Source organism: Scyliorhinus canicula, chromosome 14 (genome assembly GCF_902713615.1).
Source record: "Scyliorhinus canicula chromosome 14, sScyCan1.1, whole genome shotgun sequence".
Lineage (NCBI taxonomy): Eukaryota > Metazoa > Chordata > Chondrichthyes > Carcharhiniformes > Scyliorhinidae > Scyliorhinus > Scyliorhinus canicula.
This window is the reverse complement of record NC_052159.1, coordinates 55,893,970-55,908,756: the sequence shown is the minus strand read 5'-3', so window position 1 is coordinate 55,908,756 and position 14,787 is coordinate 55,893,970. Positions and strand designations below refer to the sequence as shown.

Genomic DNA, 14,787 nt, shown 5'->3' with positions numbered 1-14,787 from the left:
ACAAGTGCCAGGCAATGTGACCATCTCCAACACGAGAGAATATAAACATTTCCCCTTATCATTAAATGGCATTACCATCACTGAATCCCACTATCAACACCCTGGGGTGGGGGTTAATATTGACCATAAATTGACTTGGAACCTCCAGTTGTGGCTCGTGGCTCTGAGAGCAGGTCAGAGACTGGGAATTCTGTGGCACATAACTCATCTCCTGATTCCTCAAAGCCCGTCCTCCATCTACAAGGTGTAAGTTAGGAGTGTGATGCAATACTCTCCACAAGCCTCCTTGTGGAGTGCAGCTCCTACAATACAACAATCTCAACATCATCCAGGACAAAGCATTGATTGGCACCCCGACCACTACCTTAACATTCACTTCCTCTACCATGCGCACAGTGGCAAGTGTGTGCCATCTAGAAGATGCACAGCAGGAACTTACCAAGGCTCCTTTGACACTACCGTATAAACTTGCAACCACACGGCTAAATCGCTGGCTTTGAAAGCAGACAAAGGCAGGCCAGCAGCACGGTTCAATTCCCGTACCAGCCTTCCCGAACAGGCGCCGGAATGTGGTGACTAGGGGCTTTTCACAGTAACTTAATTTGAAGCCTGTGACAATAAGCGATTTTCATTTTCATTTCATTTCACCTAGGACAAGGGCAGCAGATGGATGGGGACACCACCACCTGCAAGGTCTCTCCAAGCCACACATCACCCTTCACTCTTGCTGGCTCAAAATCCTGGAATTCCCTAAGAGCATTGTGGGTGCACCAATACCACATGACTGCAGTGATTCAAGAAGGCAGCTCACCACCACCTTCTGAAGGGCAATTGGGTATTGCCAACAAATGCTGGCCTAGCCACCAACGTCCACATCATGTGAAAGAATTTTTTAAAATTTATGTTTTAGCCCTCAATTTATTGCTAACTATAATTAGTGACACTTCGTATGTTTGGAAAAAAAGTAGAGTAGATTAAAAATGTTTTAACTTCTACTGGTGTTTTAAATGTGGTGTCAGCAAGCCTAGAAACAAAACCAATTTTGATTGGTGACAGATGATTTAAACAGCAGCCAAAGTTTATTTGGTCGTCACCGCATATATACAGAGAAACATTCCATGTGTATTTTTCTTTTTAAAAATGTATCTTGTACTATGCAAGAAGGGTAGACTATGCAATAGTCAGAATTTGTACTGAACTCAACTGCACCAAAACATTAAAAAGTTTTATAAGAACACTTATATGATACATTTTAGGTTAGGCGTCCCAAAACATATCCTCAAACCTTTACAATTTCTTTTATGTGCAATTAAAAAAATTAAATGGTCAAAATTTCTATAAAATAATGTACATAAAATGGTGCTTGCACACATCAGGCTTGTAATATAACATGACAAAATAAATCACAAAAAAGTACAAAACAATGCACAAAACACAAAACTAATTATTTAAATGTATCACAGCTCTTCACTTATGCATAACCACACAAACTGGTTACACATCAAGAAAAGCAATGATTCATTCAAGGCATGTCTAGATGAACTAAAAAAGGTCACAGTAGTTGTCACATGGCAGCAATTGACAGAATATTTTATTTTTCTTAACCTGCAGTATTTCACAGCGTAGTTAAATACTTGTTTCAACAGTCCTGGATATTCCTGGTCAGATTAAGGGGCTGAGACCATGAAATTGCAACTAAAATGTGGCATTACTTTAAAATGTCAAAAAGTTGAGAGCCAATAGAGAAGAGACATTTATTTTTTAATCTATAAATTATTTTTATACAAGTTTTAATTATTTTCTTGAGGACAACCTGGCCATTTGTGATTTAATTTAAAGTTTATGATTAAATTAGCCAACAAAGTATTTTCAGCAGTTTAACCTTGTGCAGAATACAAGCTATTTGCATAACATGATAAAATGGCATATTCAATATATAAATTTTTATGGGTGTAGGACACTTATGCTGAGTCTACCGTCCTTTGAACTTACATTCAAACACAATACAACATTAAGCAATTGCTAAGTAAATCTGTACACTACATCCCTTTCTCTACCATCCAATTTTTTGTGTCTGATTTAACACAATAGATTCTACTTCCGTCACAGCAGAAAAACAATCTTGGTCATCAGCATGTATTTGCATTAATCTGGTGAAATGAAATGCAGAATTCAGAGTCAGATTGCCTTATCACTTATTTGTATACATGACATTTGCACAAGGAAGTTACTTGGCTATAGACCTTAATCACCTTTATGGTGACTAAGATTATTTTTTTCAGTGTGCTGATCATCATCTCATTTGCACTCCAAGAAATATCATTGTTGGTGGGTCAACTGCATCAGATTATATCCTCCAAAACTATGAATAAAGGGAAGGGGTCTGGGGAACAAAACAGAAAAAGCCAATGCTAATTTTTGCTAGGCAATATTTTAAACTGCATTTTGTGCTTAAGTTAGCTGAAACTGCATTTTTGTTGGTCTTCCTGCAATGCACAACTTGTATACATGCAACTCCCTCAATTTTGACTTAAATATCACAATCTTTCAGTGCACCCAAAAAGGTATCACCAATTTCCATGGAGCCCATTTAAAAACAAAGCTTGATTGATTCAAATTATTGCAGTGTTCAGTACTGTACATTTACTGCATTTTAATGGGAGACTGGCAAAAGGGAATAAGATATGCAAGTTAAATTCCAATATATGGGCAACCAAATGAATAGGAGGTTCATCTCAAACACTCTTGTGATATCGATCACTCACCTTTTCTTATAACAGATATACAAACATGGCATGCTGTATTAATTTAAATAATAAAAAAAAGTTCAAAAATCAAAATGGTTCCTGGCACGTTCTATAACCATGTTACTGGCCAGCTTGCAGAATTTGGTAATGTACAAACTTAATTTAAAATAAATTAAGTAGCTGAAAATGATGACCATAGCGTATGTTGGTTCAAATACTTCTTGTTAAATGGAATAACCTTCACTTTGTACATTGACGTCCTGAGAAAGTGGTTGGTAAAATAAAGGTAAGTTGTGCCATTGGCAATCTAAGGGAAGAACCCTCAAATGTAAACAGAGCATTTTAAAGAGCACTGAAGTTTGGGAAGATATTAGAGGGGAAAATAAATTAGTCCCCTATAGAAAACTGATCTACAACACAGTCTGCAGAGACTCTCAAATGTATTCTAGCTCCTCCTCTGAGATTAGATCTGATATTTCAGAAAAGTGGAAAGCAAAAAATTCAGCAACTTTAATTCCATTAGCTACTTTAATTTTATTTTAAATTGAGTGTGTTATGGGACCCATACAAAATTCCATTTAACTTGTTTGCTGGCCTTAAAAAGAAACCTAACCAAGTACAATTATTATTCAGTAGTTTTGACATACATCCTGTACAAAGTTCATCAAAGAGGATACTTTCTCTTCTCGGGTGAACAGAAAAGCCGCCAATACCAGAAATGAAAATACACAGCACGTACATCAACGCTGAAAAGGGAAAGGTAAGTGAACATTTTGGATGGAGATTTTCATCAGAACAGGATCATATCCAAAATGTTACCCATTTTCTCTATCAGTGTTCAGTGGCCGACTGTACATTTTCCATTTCACCTATTAAATGGTGTGACCACAAGCTTTGTTCACTTTGTCCCTATTTTAAAAACTAATTTGCATGTTCATACTCAGAACTGTCTCATCCTGATTAATATTTTCATTTTGGAATCCTGAATATACTGTGCAGTATTATAATATGCAGTTACTTATGTATCTACATTGTAAGTTGTTGTCCAAAGGCTTGTCAAGGCGATTTTGTCTCAAACAAAATGCCCAACAGCTTATTTACATTTATTCTAAAAGTGTTAAAAGTTTGATTGACTATGCAACAGCATAAACTAGTTTTTATTTTAAACTAATGCCCAGCTTATCCTGGTGTACATTATTAAAGAATTCACACTCTAGAATTCATTATTGCTCAATTAGACACAAGAACCTAGCAGTGCGACAGTTCAGATGTAAAGTTTTGTTTTGTTTAAAAAGTAAATCCCCATAAATCTTAATGTGGAACTTAAATTACTTAATTTCAGTATCCAAAATGACGATTTCCATCCTAATGTAAATGTTAACACTACAGGTACCTTTGACACTAAACAATGACAAACTTTTCATTTTAGAGAAAAGGAAAATTACAAGAAAAAAAACACAAAAGATGCCACTTTGGCAATCCAGTTTCAGGTATTTCAGAACACAAAGTTTTCATATTTACAGAAAATAAGGCAACTGGTTACACTTCCTAAAATTCACGGTTGGGAAGCAAAAATATATACTTTATTCTGAATAGCAGGCAGTACAAAGTGAATCTGAAGTCTCGTGTACGACGTGATCACTGCCTGGTATGAAAAAAAAAATCAAGATTTAAATGCGACAATTTGGTGTTCTCTGCAGGTCAGAAATAAATCCATGTGCTGGAAAAAAAATAAAGCTAATTTCAGCCATAACATTTACAGCTGTGTATTTTGTCTACAGTGATTCCCTCAAAGCAAGGGTTGAAATATAAGCAATAAGACAGTTTGTCTGGCCATTTGGGCAGCTGGTTTAAACCAGACATGAAAAGGCACTGGATCCATTCACTGTGCCCATTTCATCCACACATACTGGAATTTTCTAACATACACTATTTTCATTCTTTTGTTTAAGTAAACAATTAGATTATAGGACAAATCATGGCTACGAAATACTGGCAACTGAATAGTGGTGGGTTCATCCTTTTGTCTTAATGTGGTAGACTTAGACCAAATATCCTGAGAGTCTAAAATCCAAGGTGGCAGGCAACAGCCCTGAAACAGGTATAAAATTCAGTCAACTTTGATTTCCATGCGTTACAGTGCATTCTTCAACAAGGGCCTTTGCAGCTCAAGTCTATTTAACACATAGAAGACCACCAACATTTGCCATAAAATCTTTAAGGCTTTTTAGAAAGGCCATCCTCTGCTTGCGGTCCAATGTGGGGGGAGTGCTGCTTCCAGTAAGATTGTTGAAGGCATCTGCTAATCGTTGATAAATAACTGGATCCTGCTGGCTTGATAGTAGGGTTTCAACTAATTCTGAATATTCAGCCTGTTGAAACAATGTGTGAAATGCCTTATTATATTCCCTCATAAAGCAAACTTGAAAACTGAATCTGAAATTGGTTAAATTGAAAAAGGGGAGAGACAGGGGAAGAGTTTTTAAAGCAGTTTTACCTGATGTAGACATACTAGTGTGTAGAAGGCTTCACCTGCAGCATCAGTAAGTTCTGCATTGTGCTTCTGCAATACCAGCATATCAAAGACGAGCTGCAATGAGAAACTCTACAGAATGATGATATATTCCAAGCACAATAAGATAAATGTTGTCACTAGTTAAGTTCAGTATCTGCATATTAATAAACTGTAAGGGAAAAGGTGCAACACAACGCAATATCCTTCCTGGTGGTTGTCCTTGTTTGTTAAGATGCCAAATCAAATTGTTTTATTAGTAATGCCAGTGACATATCTGTGGCTAGCATTTCACCCGTGTGTTGCACAGATTTAGAAATTAAAGTAGAAATCTCATAGGTAGGTAACTCTGATAGGTCCAGAATTCAGATTTGATCTGAAATGTGAGGGTAAGAGGCTCACCCTCTTCCCATTTTGAGTCCGAAAGATTCTAACGGTTAGTATCTTCATGATCAACTGAGCAGAATGTGTTGGGCCCAATCAGTGTGGCTGAATACTTAGTGCCAATGTCTTCTGAAGGGATTGGCTGGAACCAAAATATTTAGGTTAAAATGTTGCATGAAAAATCCAAACTTTCAAAATCAAGTAGATTTCTTGGAAGGGGCATACACATTTACATGACTTCCTGTAGCTAATTTTAGCTCTGCATTGTAGGCACTTAAAATGGTACTGGTTCGATCATTACTTGCAGACTGAAGAACAATCAAACCCTGATGGTGCTACCAGTCCATGTGGCAATTAGAATGCAAGAATTAACTGAAAGTCTTATTTGGAATAAGTGCCAAGTGGAGCAAATGCAGATCAATGGTTTATATATTATCAACAACCAACCCCCAGACCATGATGTCAGTTGGAACTTTAAAGTCCAAGACAGTACAGGCGCCAGAATGTGGCGACTAGGGGCTTTTCACAGTAACTTCATACTTGTGACAATAAAAGATTATTATAATAAATCTAATTGCTTAGAAGACAAAATGCAGCTTTGAGAGCGATCAATATTAACTTATATTTATAGAGCACGTTTAAAGTAACTACACGTCCTTAAGCACCAACAGGAGCACTATAAAACAAAGTATGACACTGAGCCATGTAGTGGCAGTCAGATGACCAAAAGCTTGGGCAAAGAGGTAGGTTTTACGGGGTGTCTTAAAGGAGGAAAACAAAGTAGGGAGGTGTAGGGATAATATTTCAGAGCTCGGGGCTCAGGCAACTGAAGGCAAGGTCGGCAATTGCGGAGCAATTAAAATTGGAGATGCACAGAAGGCTAGAATGAGGAGCTCTGACATCTTGGACGGCCGTGTGGCTAGAGAAGATTACAGAGATAGGGAGGGGTAAGGCCATGAAGGGAATTGAAAGCCAAGGATGAGAATTGCTTGACTAGGAGCCAATATAGGTAAACGAGCACAGGATTGATAGGAAAACAGAACTAGCTGTGAATTGAAGCATAGGAGCAGAGTTTTTTGGATGACCTTAAGTTTACAGAGGGTAGAATATGGTAGACCAACCTGGAATGTATTTGAATAGCTGAGCCTAGAGGTAACAAAGGCAGGGGAGGGTTTCATCTGAAGATGAACTGGGACAAGGTAAAGTCCAGTAAAGTTATGGACATGGAAATAGATGGTCTTATTCATGGCATGAATACGAGGTAGGAATCTCTTCTCTGGATCAGTTATGACACCAAGGTGGTGAACAGACTGGCATAATCTCAAACTGTAGCCAAATTACATCATGGGCGTGAGTCAGTGGTCTCGCCATGCCCGACTTAGTGTCGGGACGAGGCCGTTGAATCATGCGGCACTAGAAACATCTTGCGGGATTCCGTCGAATTTTGGGTGGCAACTTTCAGGGATCTATGTACATGGACACCGAGATCCCTCTGCTCATCCACACTACCAAGAATTTTACCATTAGCCAAATATTCCGCATTCCTGTTATTCTTTCCAAAGTGAATCACCTCACACTTCTCCACATTAAACTCCATTTGCCACCTCTCAGCCCAGGTCTGCAGCTTATCTATGTCCCTCTGTAACCTGCAACATCCTTCCGCACTGTCTACAACTCCACCGACTTTAGTGTCGTCTGCAAATTTACTCACCCATCCTTCTGCGCCCTCCTCTAGGTCATTTATAAAAATGACAAACAGCAACGGCCCCAGAACAGATCCTTGTGGTACGCCACTCGTAACTGAACTCCATTCTGAACATTTCCCATCAACTACCATTCTCTGTCTTCTTTCAACTAGCCAATTTCTGATCCACATCTCTAAATCACCCTCAATCCCCAGCCTCCGTATTTTCTGCAATAGCCGACCGTGGGGAACCTTATCAAACGCTTTACTGAAATCCATATACACCACATCAACTGCTCTACCCTCGTCTACCTGTTCAGTCACCTTCTCAAAGAACTCGATAAGGTTTGTGAGGCATGACCTACCCTTCACAAAACCATGCTGACTATCCCTAATCATATTATTCCTATCTAGATGATTATAAATCGTATCTTTTATAATCCTCTCCAAGACCTTACCCACCACAGACGTTAGGCTCACCGGCCTATAGTTACCGGGGTTATCTCTACTCCCCTTCTTGAACAAAGGGACCACATTTGCTATCCTCCAGTCCTCTGGCACTATTCCTGTAGCCAATGATGACCTAAAAATCAAAGCCAAAGGCTCAGCAATCTCTTCCCTGGCTTCCCAGAGAATCCTAGGATAAATCCCATCAGGCCCCGGGGACTTATCTATTTTCACCTTGTCCAGAATTGCCAACACTTCTTCCCTACGCACCTCAATGCCATCTATTCTAATAGCCTGGGTCTCAGCATTCTCCTCCACAATATTATCTTTTTCTTGAGTGAATACTGACGAAAAGTATTCATTTAGTATCTCGCTTATCTCCTCAGCCTCCACACACAACTTCCCACCACTGTCCTTGACTGGCCCTACTCTTACCCTAGTCATTCTTTTATTCCTGACATACCTATAGAAAGCTTTTGGGTTTTCCTTGATCCTACCTGTCAAAGACTTCTCATGTCCCCTCCTTGCTCGTCTCAGCTCTCTCTTTAGATCCTTCCTCGCTTCCTTGTAACTATCAAGCGCCCCAACTGAAACTTCATGCCTCATCTTCACATAGGCCTCCTTCTTCCTCTTAACAAGAGATTCCACTTCTTTGGTAAACCACGGTTCCCTCGCTCGACCCCTTCCTCCCTGCCTGACTGGTACGTACTTATCAAGAACATGCAATAGCTGTTCCTTGAACAAGCTCCACATATCCAGTGTGCCCAACCCTTGCAGCCTACTTCTCCAACCAACACATCCTAAGTCATGTCTAATGGCATCATAATTGCCCTTCCCCCAGCTATAACTCTTGCCCTGCGGGGTATACTTATCCCTTTCCATCACTAACGTAAAGGTCACCGAATTGTGGTCACTGTTTCCAAAGTGCTCACCTACCTCCAGATCTAACACCTGGCCTGGTTCATTACCCAAAACCAAATCCAATGTGGCCTCGCCTCTTGTTGGCCTGTCAACATATTGTGTCAGGAAACCCTCCTGCACACATTGTACAAAGAACGACCCATCTAATGTACTCGAACTATATCTTTTCCAGTCAATATTTGGAAAGTTAAAGTCTCCCATAACAACTACCCTGTTACTTTCGCTCTTTTCCAGAATCATCTTCGCCATCCTTTCCTCTACATCCCTAGAACTATTAGGTGGCCTATAGAAAACTCCCAACAGGGTGACCTCTCCTTTCCTGTTTCTAACCTCAGCCCATACTACCTCAGAAGAAGAGTCCCCATCTAGCATCCTTTCCGCCACCGTAATACTGTCCTTGACTAGCAGCGCCACACCTCCCCCTCTTTTGCCCCCTTCTCTGAGCTTACTAAAACACCTAAACCCCGGAACCTGCAACAACCATTCCTGTCCCTGCTCTATCCATGTCTCTGAAATGGCCACAACGTCGAAGTCCCAGGTACCAACCCATGCTGCCAGTTCCCCTACCTTATTTCGTATACTCCTGGCATTGAAGTAGACACACTTCAAACCACCTACCTGAACACTGGCGCCCTCCTGCGAAGTCAAATCTGTGCTCCTGACCTCTCTACTCTCAATCTCCCGTACCCCAAAACTACAATCCAGGTTCCCATGCCCCTGCTGAATTAGTTTAAACCCCCCCAAAGAGCACTAACAAATCTCCCCCCCAGGATATTGGTGCCCCTCAGGTTCAGATGTAGACCATCCTGTCTATAGAGATCCCACCTTCCCCAGAAAGAGCCCCAGTTATCCAGAAATCTGAATCCCTCCCGCCTGCACCATCCCTGTAGCCACGTGTTTAATTGCTCTCTCTCCCTATTCCTCATCTCACTATCACGTGGCACGGGCAACAACCCAGAGATAACAACTCTGTTTGTTCTCGCTCTGAGCTTCCATCCTAGCTCCCTAAAGGCCTGCCTGACATCCTTGTCCCGTTTCCTACCTATGTCGTTAGTGCCAATGTGGACTACGACTTGGGGCTGCTCCCCCTCCCCCTTAAGGACCCGGAAAACACGATCCGAGACATCACTTACCCTTGCACCTGGGAGGCAACATACCAAACGTGAGTCTCTCTCGCTCCCACAAAATCTCCTATCTGTGCCCCTGACTATTGAGTCCCCAATTACTAATGTTCTACTCCTTCCCCCCCTTCCCTTCTGAGCAACAGGGACAGACTCCGTGCCAGAGGCCCGTACCCCATGGCTTACCCCTGGTAAGTCGTCCCCCCCACAAGTATCCAAAACGGTATACTTGTTACTCCGGGGAACGACCGCAGGGAGTCCCTGCACTGACTGCTTCTTCCCAGTCCCTCTTACAGTCACCCATCTATCTCCAGTCTTTGGTGTAACTACTTCCCTGAAGCTCCTATCTATGACCCCCTCTGCCTCCCGAATGATCCGAAGTTCATCCAGCTCAAGCTCCAGGTCCCTAACACGGTTTTTGAGAAGCTGGAGTTGGGTGCACTTCCCACAGATGAAATCAGCAGGGACACTGACGGCGTCCCTCACCTCAAACATTCTGCAGGAGGAGCATTGTACTGCCTTCCCTGACATCACCTCTAGATTTAAAAAAAAACAAGAAAAAGAAAAAGAAAGGAAGAGCTTACCTGATATTACCTCAAACCCTGCTCCCGCTGAAAGGTAAGCAAATTTTAAAGGCACTCACTCACCTTCAAGACAGGCCCCTGCTCCCGCTTCCCAACCACCTTGGGGTGGGGGGGTTGGTTAGAGGAGGAGGTAGGGTGGGAAACACTCACAAAGTGTTTCGGGTTTAACTGTCACTTGCCAACAGCCCCTCCACAAACCACCTTCAACTTAGGCTGACCGCACTGCACGTATGCAAATTCCCCCAGAACAGCTGATCAGTAGCTCTGCTCTGCTGCCCTCTGCTGGATGCTTGTCTTCACTCAAACTCCTTGGGTCTCCTTCGCCGGTTCCCCTTCAACTTAGGCTGACCGCACTGCACGTATGCAAATTCCCCCAGAACAGCTGATCAGTAGCTCTGCTCTGCTGCCCTCTGCTGGATGCTTGTCTTCACTCAAACTCCTTGGGTCTCCTTCGCCGGTTCCCTTTCAACTTAGGCTGACCGCACTGCACGTATGCAAATTCCCCCAGAACAGCTGATCAGTAGCTCTGCTCTGCTGCCCTCTGCTGGATGCTTGTCTTCACTCAAACTCCTTGGGTCTCCTTCGCCGGTTCCCCTTCAACTTAGGCTGACCGCACTGCACGTATGCAAATTCCCCCAGAACAGCTGATCAGTAGCTCTGCTCTGCTGCCCTCTGCTGGATGCTTGTCTTCACTCAAACTCCTTGGGTCTCCTTCACCGGTTCCCCTTCAACTTAGGCTGACCGCACTGCACGTATGCAAATTCCCCCAGAACAGCTGATCAGTAGCTCTGCTCTGCTGCCCTCTGCTGGATGCTTGTCTTCACTCAAACTCCTTGGGTCTCCTTCGCCGGTTCCCCTTCAACTTAGGCTGACCGCACTGCACGTATGCAAATTCCCCCAGAACAGCTGATCAGTAGCTCTGCTCTGCTGCCCTCTGCTGGATGCTTGTCTTCACTCAAACTCCTTGGGTCTCCTTCGCCGGTTCCCCTTCAACTTAGGCTGACCGCACTGCACGTATGCAAATTCCCCCAGAACAGCTGATCAGTAGCTCTGCTCTGCTGCCCTCTGCTGGATGCTTGTCTTCACTCAAACTCCTTGGGTCTCCTTCGCCGGTTCCCCTTCAACTTAGGCTGACCGCACTGCACGTATGCAAATTCCCCCAGAACAGCTGATCAGTAGCTCTGCTCTGCTGCCCTCTGCTGGATGCTTGTCTTCACACAAACTCCTTGGGTCTCCTTCGCCGGTTCCCCTTCAACTTAGGCTGACCGCACTGCACGTATGCAAATTCCCCCAGAACAGCTGATCAGTAGCTCTGCTCTGCTGCCCTCTGCTGGATGCTTGTCTTCACTCAAACTCCTTGGGTCTCCTTCGCCGGTTCCCCTTCAACTTAGGCTGACCGCACTGCACGTATGCAAATTCCCCCAGAACAGCTGATCAGTAGCTCTGCTCTGCTGCCCTCTGCTGGTATGTCATTCAGTACTGTGGACACAGAAATGTGGACCAGGTGTAACAATACTTGGAAGGGGGGGGGGGGGGGGGGATAAAGAGGTGGTGGTCGCCACGGTCACTTAAGACCTCCGGGTGGTCGGGGGAGGGTGGCACCGTGTGGGATCAGGTCCAGGGGACCCTTGCCAGGTGGGTGGATGCTTTCTGGAGGCCTCCCCAAAATTGGAAGGGGGGGGGGGGGTTGTGGAGGCCAAAAACAGGGTTTGTTGGGGGGGGGGGGGGGGGGAGGGGGGGTGGGAGAAAAAGAGAGAAGGATTAGGACAGCCAGACAAAAATGGCACCTGATCTGCAAGGAGCCTTTCCTGCTGGTGAGCTGCTGTGGCCTCGGTTGAGAATCTCCCCGACTCAAAAAAGAAATGGCAAAGTGCCGTGGAATAGGGGATGTTTCTGGGCCCTGAAGGTGCCGAGAAACATCCCACTAAACGTACTGTTCAGCGGACTTTAACTTAAGCCTGCTGAATCGTACCCCAAAACGCCACAATACCTGCTTTTCCTGAAGTTTTAATTAAATCAACTATATTAAAAACATGGTGTTTCTCCCCAATCATATGTGATTAACATGGACCTTGACTGGTGCCCTCGTGTTAGATCAATCTGTTATTGGGCAAGACATTTTTAAAGGACAAATAACATTTAAACCCTGGCTTGGGCAGGTAGTTTTTCAAATTTGTAGAATTAAAACCTGAAATGACGTGTATAAAACTTTTCATCAAGTGGATAGTAAAGCATAAGTAGTAAGACCAGGTCCATTTGCAAAGTACCAGTTAACTACAATAGATAACAGCATGAGGGAAAGAACAAACTGAGAAATTAGTTGCAGGCAGAGCCATTTAAAAATATGATTTTAAAGTGGGGGCCATATGACTTGCATAATTTGAGTTGAAACTGATAGGTGATTTTGCCTGTGACTTCATCTCCCACTTCCTTCAGTGAGATGATGGGTGTAGGATAATGTTTGGAATTTGGGAAATTAATGAGGTTAACAGTGAACTTGAGATGAAAACAAAATAACAGACAAGTAACAAGACTAGCAGGGGTCTAGAGGAATAACGAGATGCAATATGTCCAATAACAACATTAGCAGGCATCGAGAGACATTAAGGTACGAATGGCCATACCAGAAACATTGTTTCCTAGATCATTTGGCTTTTCAAATGATGACTTCTAAAGGCAAGGAGTTTGAGAGATATAGACGGTTGAATCCACAGACTGGAATATCAAAGAGATTGAACAGTATAACTGCTAGCACCCTGATTGGGAAAGGAAGCTAGTTTTCCATCCAACAATTAGACAAGGCCAGTTCCATCAATGATCCAAGCCACAGAGATCTGTTCTATCTAACATTTAGAGAAACAGCAGATTACAGATGTTCTTCTTTAAAAGTTGCAGTTTTGTGCCTTCATCGAACCAGGAAGACGTTTTCATAGAATTACAGAATTCCTACAGTGCAGAAGGAGACCATTTGGCCCACCGAGTCTGTACCGGCCCTCTAAAACAGCACCCTAGCTAGGCCAAACACCACCTCACCTGCACATCTTTGGACACGAAGGGACAATTTTTAGCATGGCCAAACACCACCTCACCTGCACATCTTTGGACACGAAGGGACAATTTTTAGCATGGCCAAACACCACCTCACCTGCACATCTTTGGACACGAAGGGACAATTTTTAGCATGGCCAAACACCACCTAACCTGCACATCTTTGGACACGAAGGGACAATTTTTAGCATGGCCAATCCACCTAATCTGCACATCTTTGGACACGAAGGAACAATTTTTAGCATGGCCAATCCACCTAATCTGCACATCTTTGGACACGAAGGGACAATTTTTAGCATGGCCAATCTACCTAATCTGCACATCTTTGGACACGAAGGGACAATTTTTAGCATGGCCAATCCACCTAATCTGCACATCTTTGGACACGAAGGAACAATTTTTAGCATGGCCAATCCACCTAATCTGCACATCTTTGGATTGCGGGAGGAAACCCTAGCACCAGGAGGTAACCCACACAGACATGGGGGGAATATGCAAACTCCACACAGATAGTGACCCAAGGCCAGAATTGAACTTGGGGTCCTGGCGCTGAGAGGCAACAGTGCCAACCACAGTGCCACCATGCCACCCAGACCTGGTCACCAAAGTGGTATTGTGTGGTAACTATTGTAGTGATATCATGGTTGTGTTGTAATTCACCGACGGACCACTCATTAATATATAACTGAATGTTCGAGTCAGGTAAACTCAGACTGACTAGGGAGCTGAGCGAGAGAGATAGTGGTTCATGTTCATACTGCTATTCATCTGTTGTTTTGTATATATTTGAACACAGTTAATGTTAATAAATCGTTTATAGCCTTAGCTACAAGTGCTCTTATAATATAAATCAGGCCATCCGACAAGAACCTAAGAACTACTAAAATTACTAAAATTGGATGTTGCATGGGAAAAAGGGGTGTCTCTCAGTTTAAGGAACGTGGTTATTTTTGGGGAACAAGAGATAACTTCAGATAACAGTGTTTAATTATTATTATACTTAAGTGTCATGGTGTACATGAGTCTTTTGTCATTTTCTTTTCTTTTACTTCAATAAAATTCAACGACTGGACTGGTTCCTCACTGGGTTTGACACTGTTCCTCACACTATTACAGACAAAAATACACGACTAAGAGCCAATGTTTCAAGTTTTCCTTGGAGTTCGGAGATATTCTCACAAGTAACATCAGCAGAGTTTTTAACAAAATACAAAACCTCAAAGAATGTGTTCCAAGAGGGCTAAAAGTAAAGCTCGGAAGAATATTCATTAGCTGTTGTTTGCCAAAGAAAGTAGTTTTCCAACTTCTATTTAATAGAAGAATACAAATATTTTTTGGA

At 42.7% G+C, this 14,787-nt stretch overlaps 1 protein-coding gene across 2 annotated transcripts in view; it reads right to left on the bottom strand.

Moving 5' to 3' along the window:
• Nucleotides 1-1,057: 1,057 nt before the first annotated feature.
• The window catches only part of xpo4 (exportin 4), a 134,316-nt gene continuing 120,586 nt past the window's right edge, over nt 1,058-14,787 (bottom strand). For both annotated transcript variants that reach the window (XM_038817869.1, XM_038817870.1), the window contains exons 21-22: nt 5,245-5,337; nt 1,058-5,119 (exon numbers count right to left, since the gene is read on the bottom strand). In XM_038817869.1, coding sequence (XP_038673797.1) covers nt 4,922-5,119; nt 5,245-5,337 — 291 coding nt within the window. In that variant the 3' untranslated portion in view covers nt 1,058-4,921. The remainder of the gene's footprint in view (nt 5,120-5,244; nt 5,338-14,787) is intronic.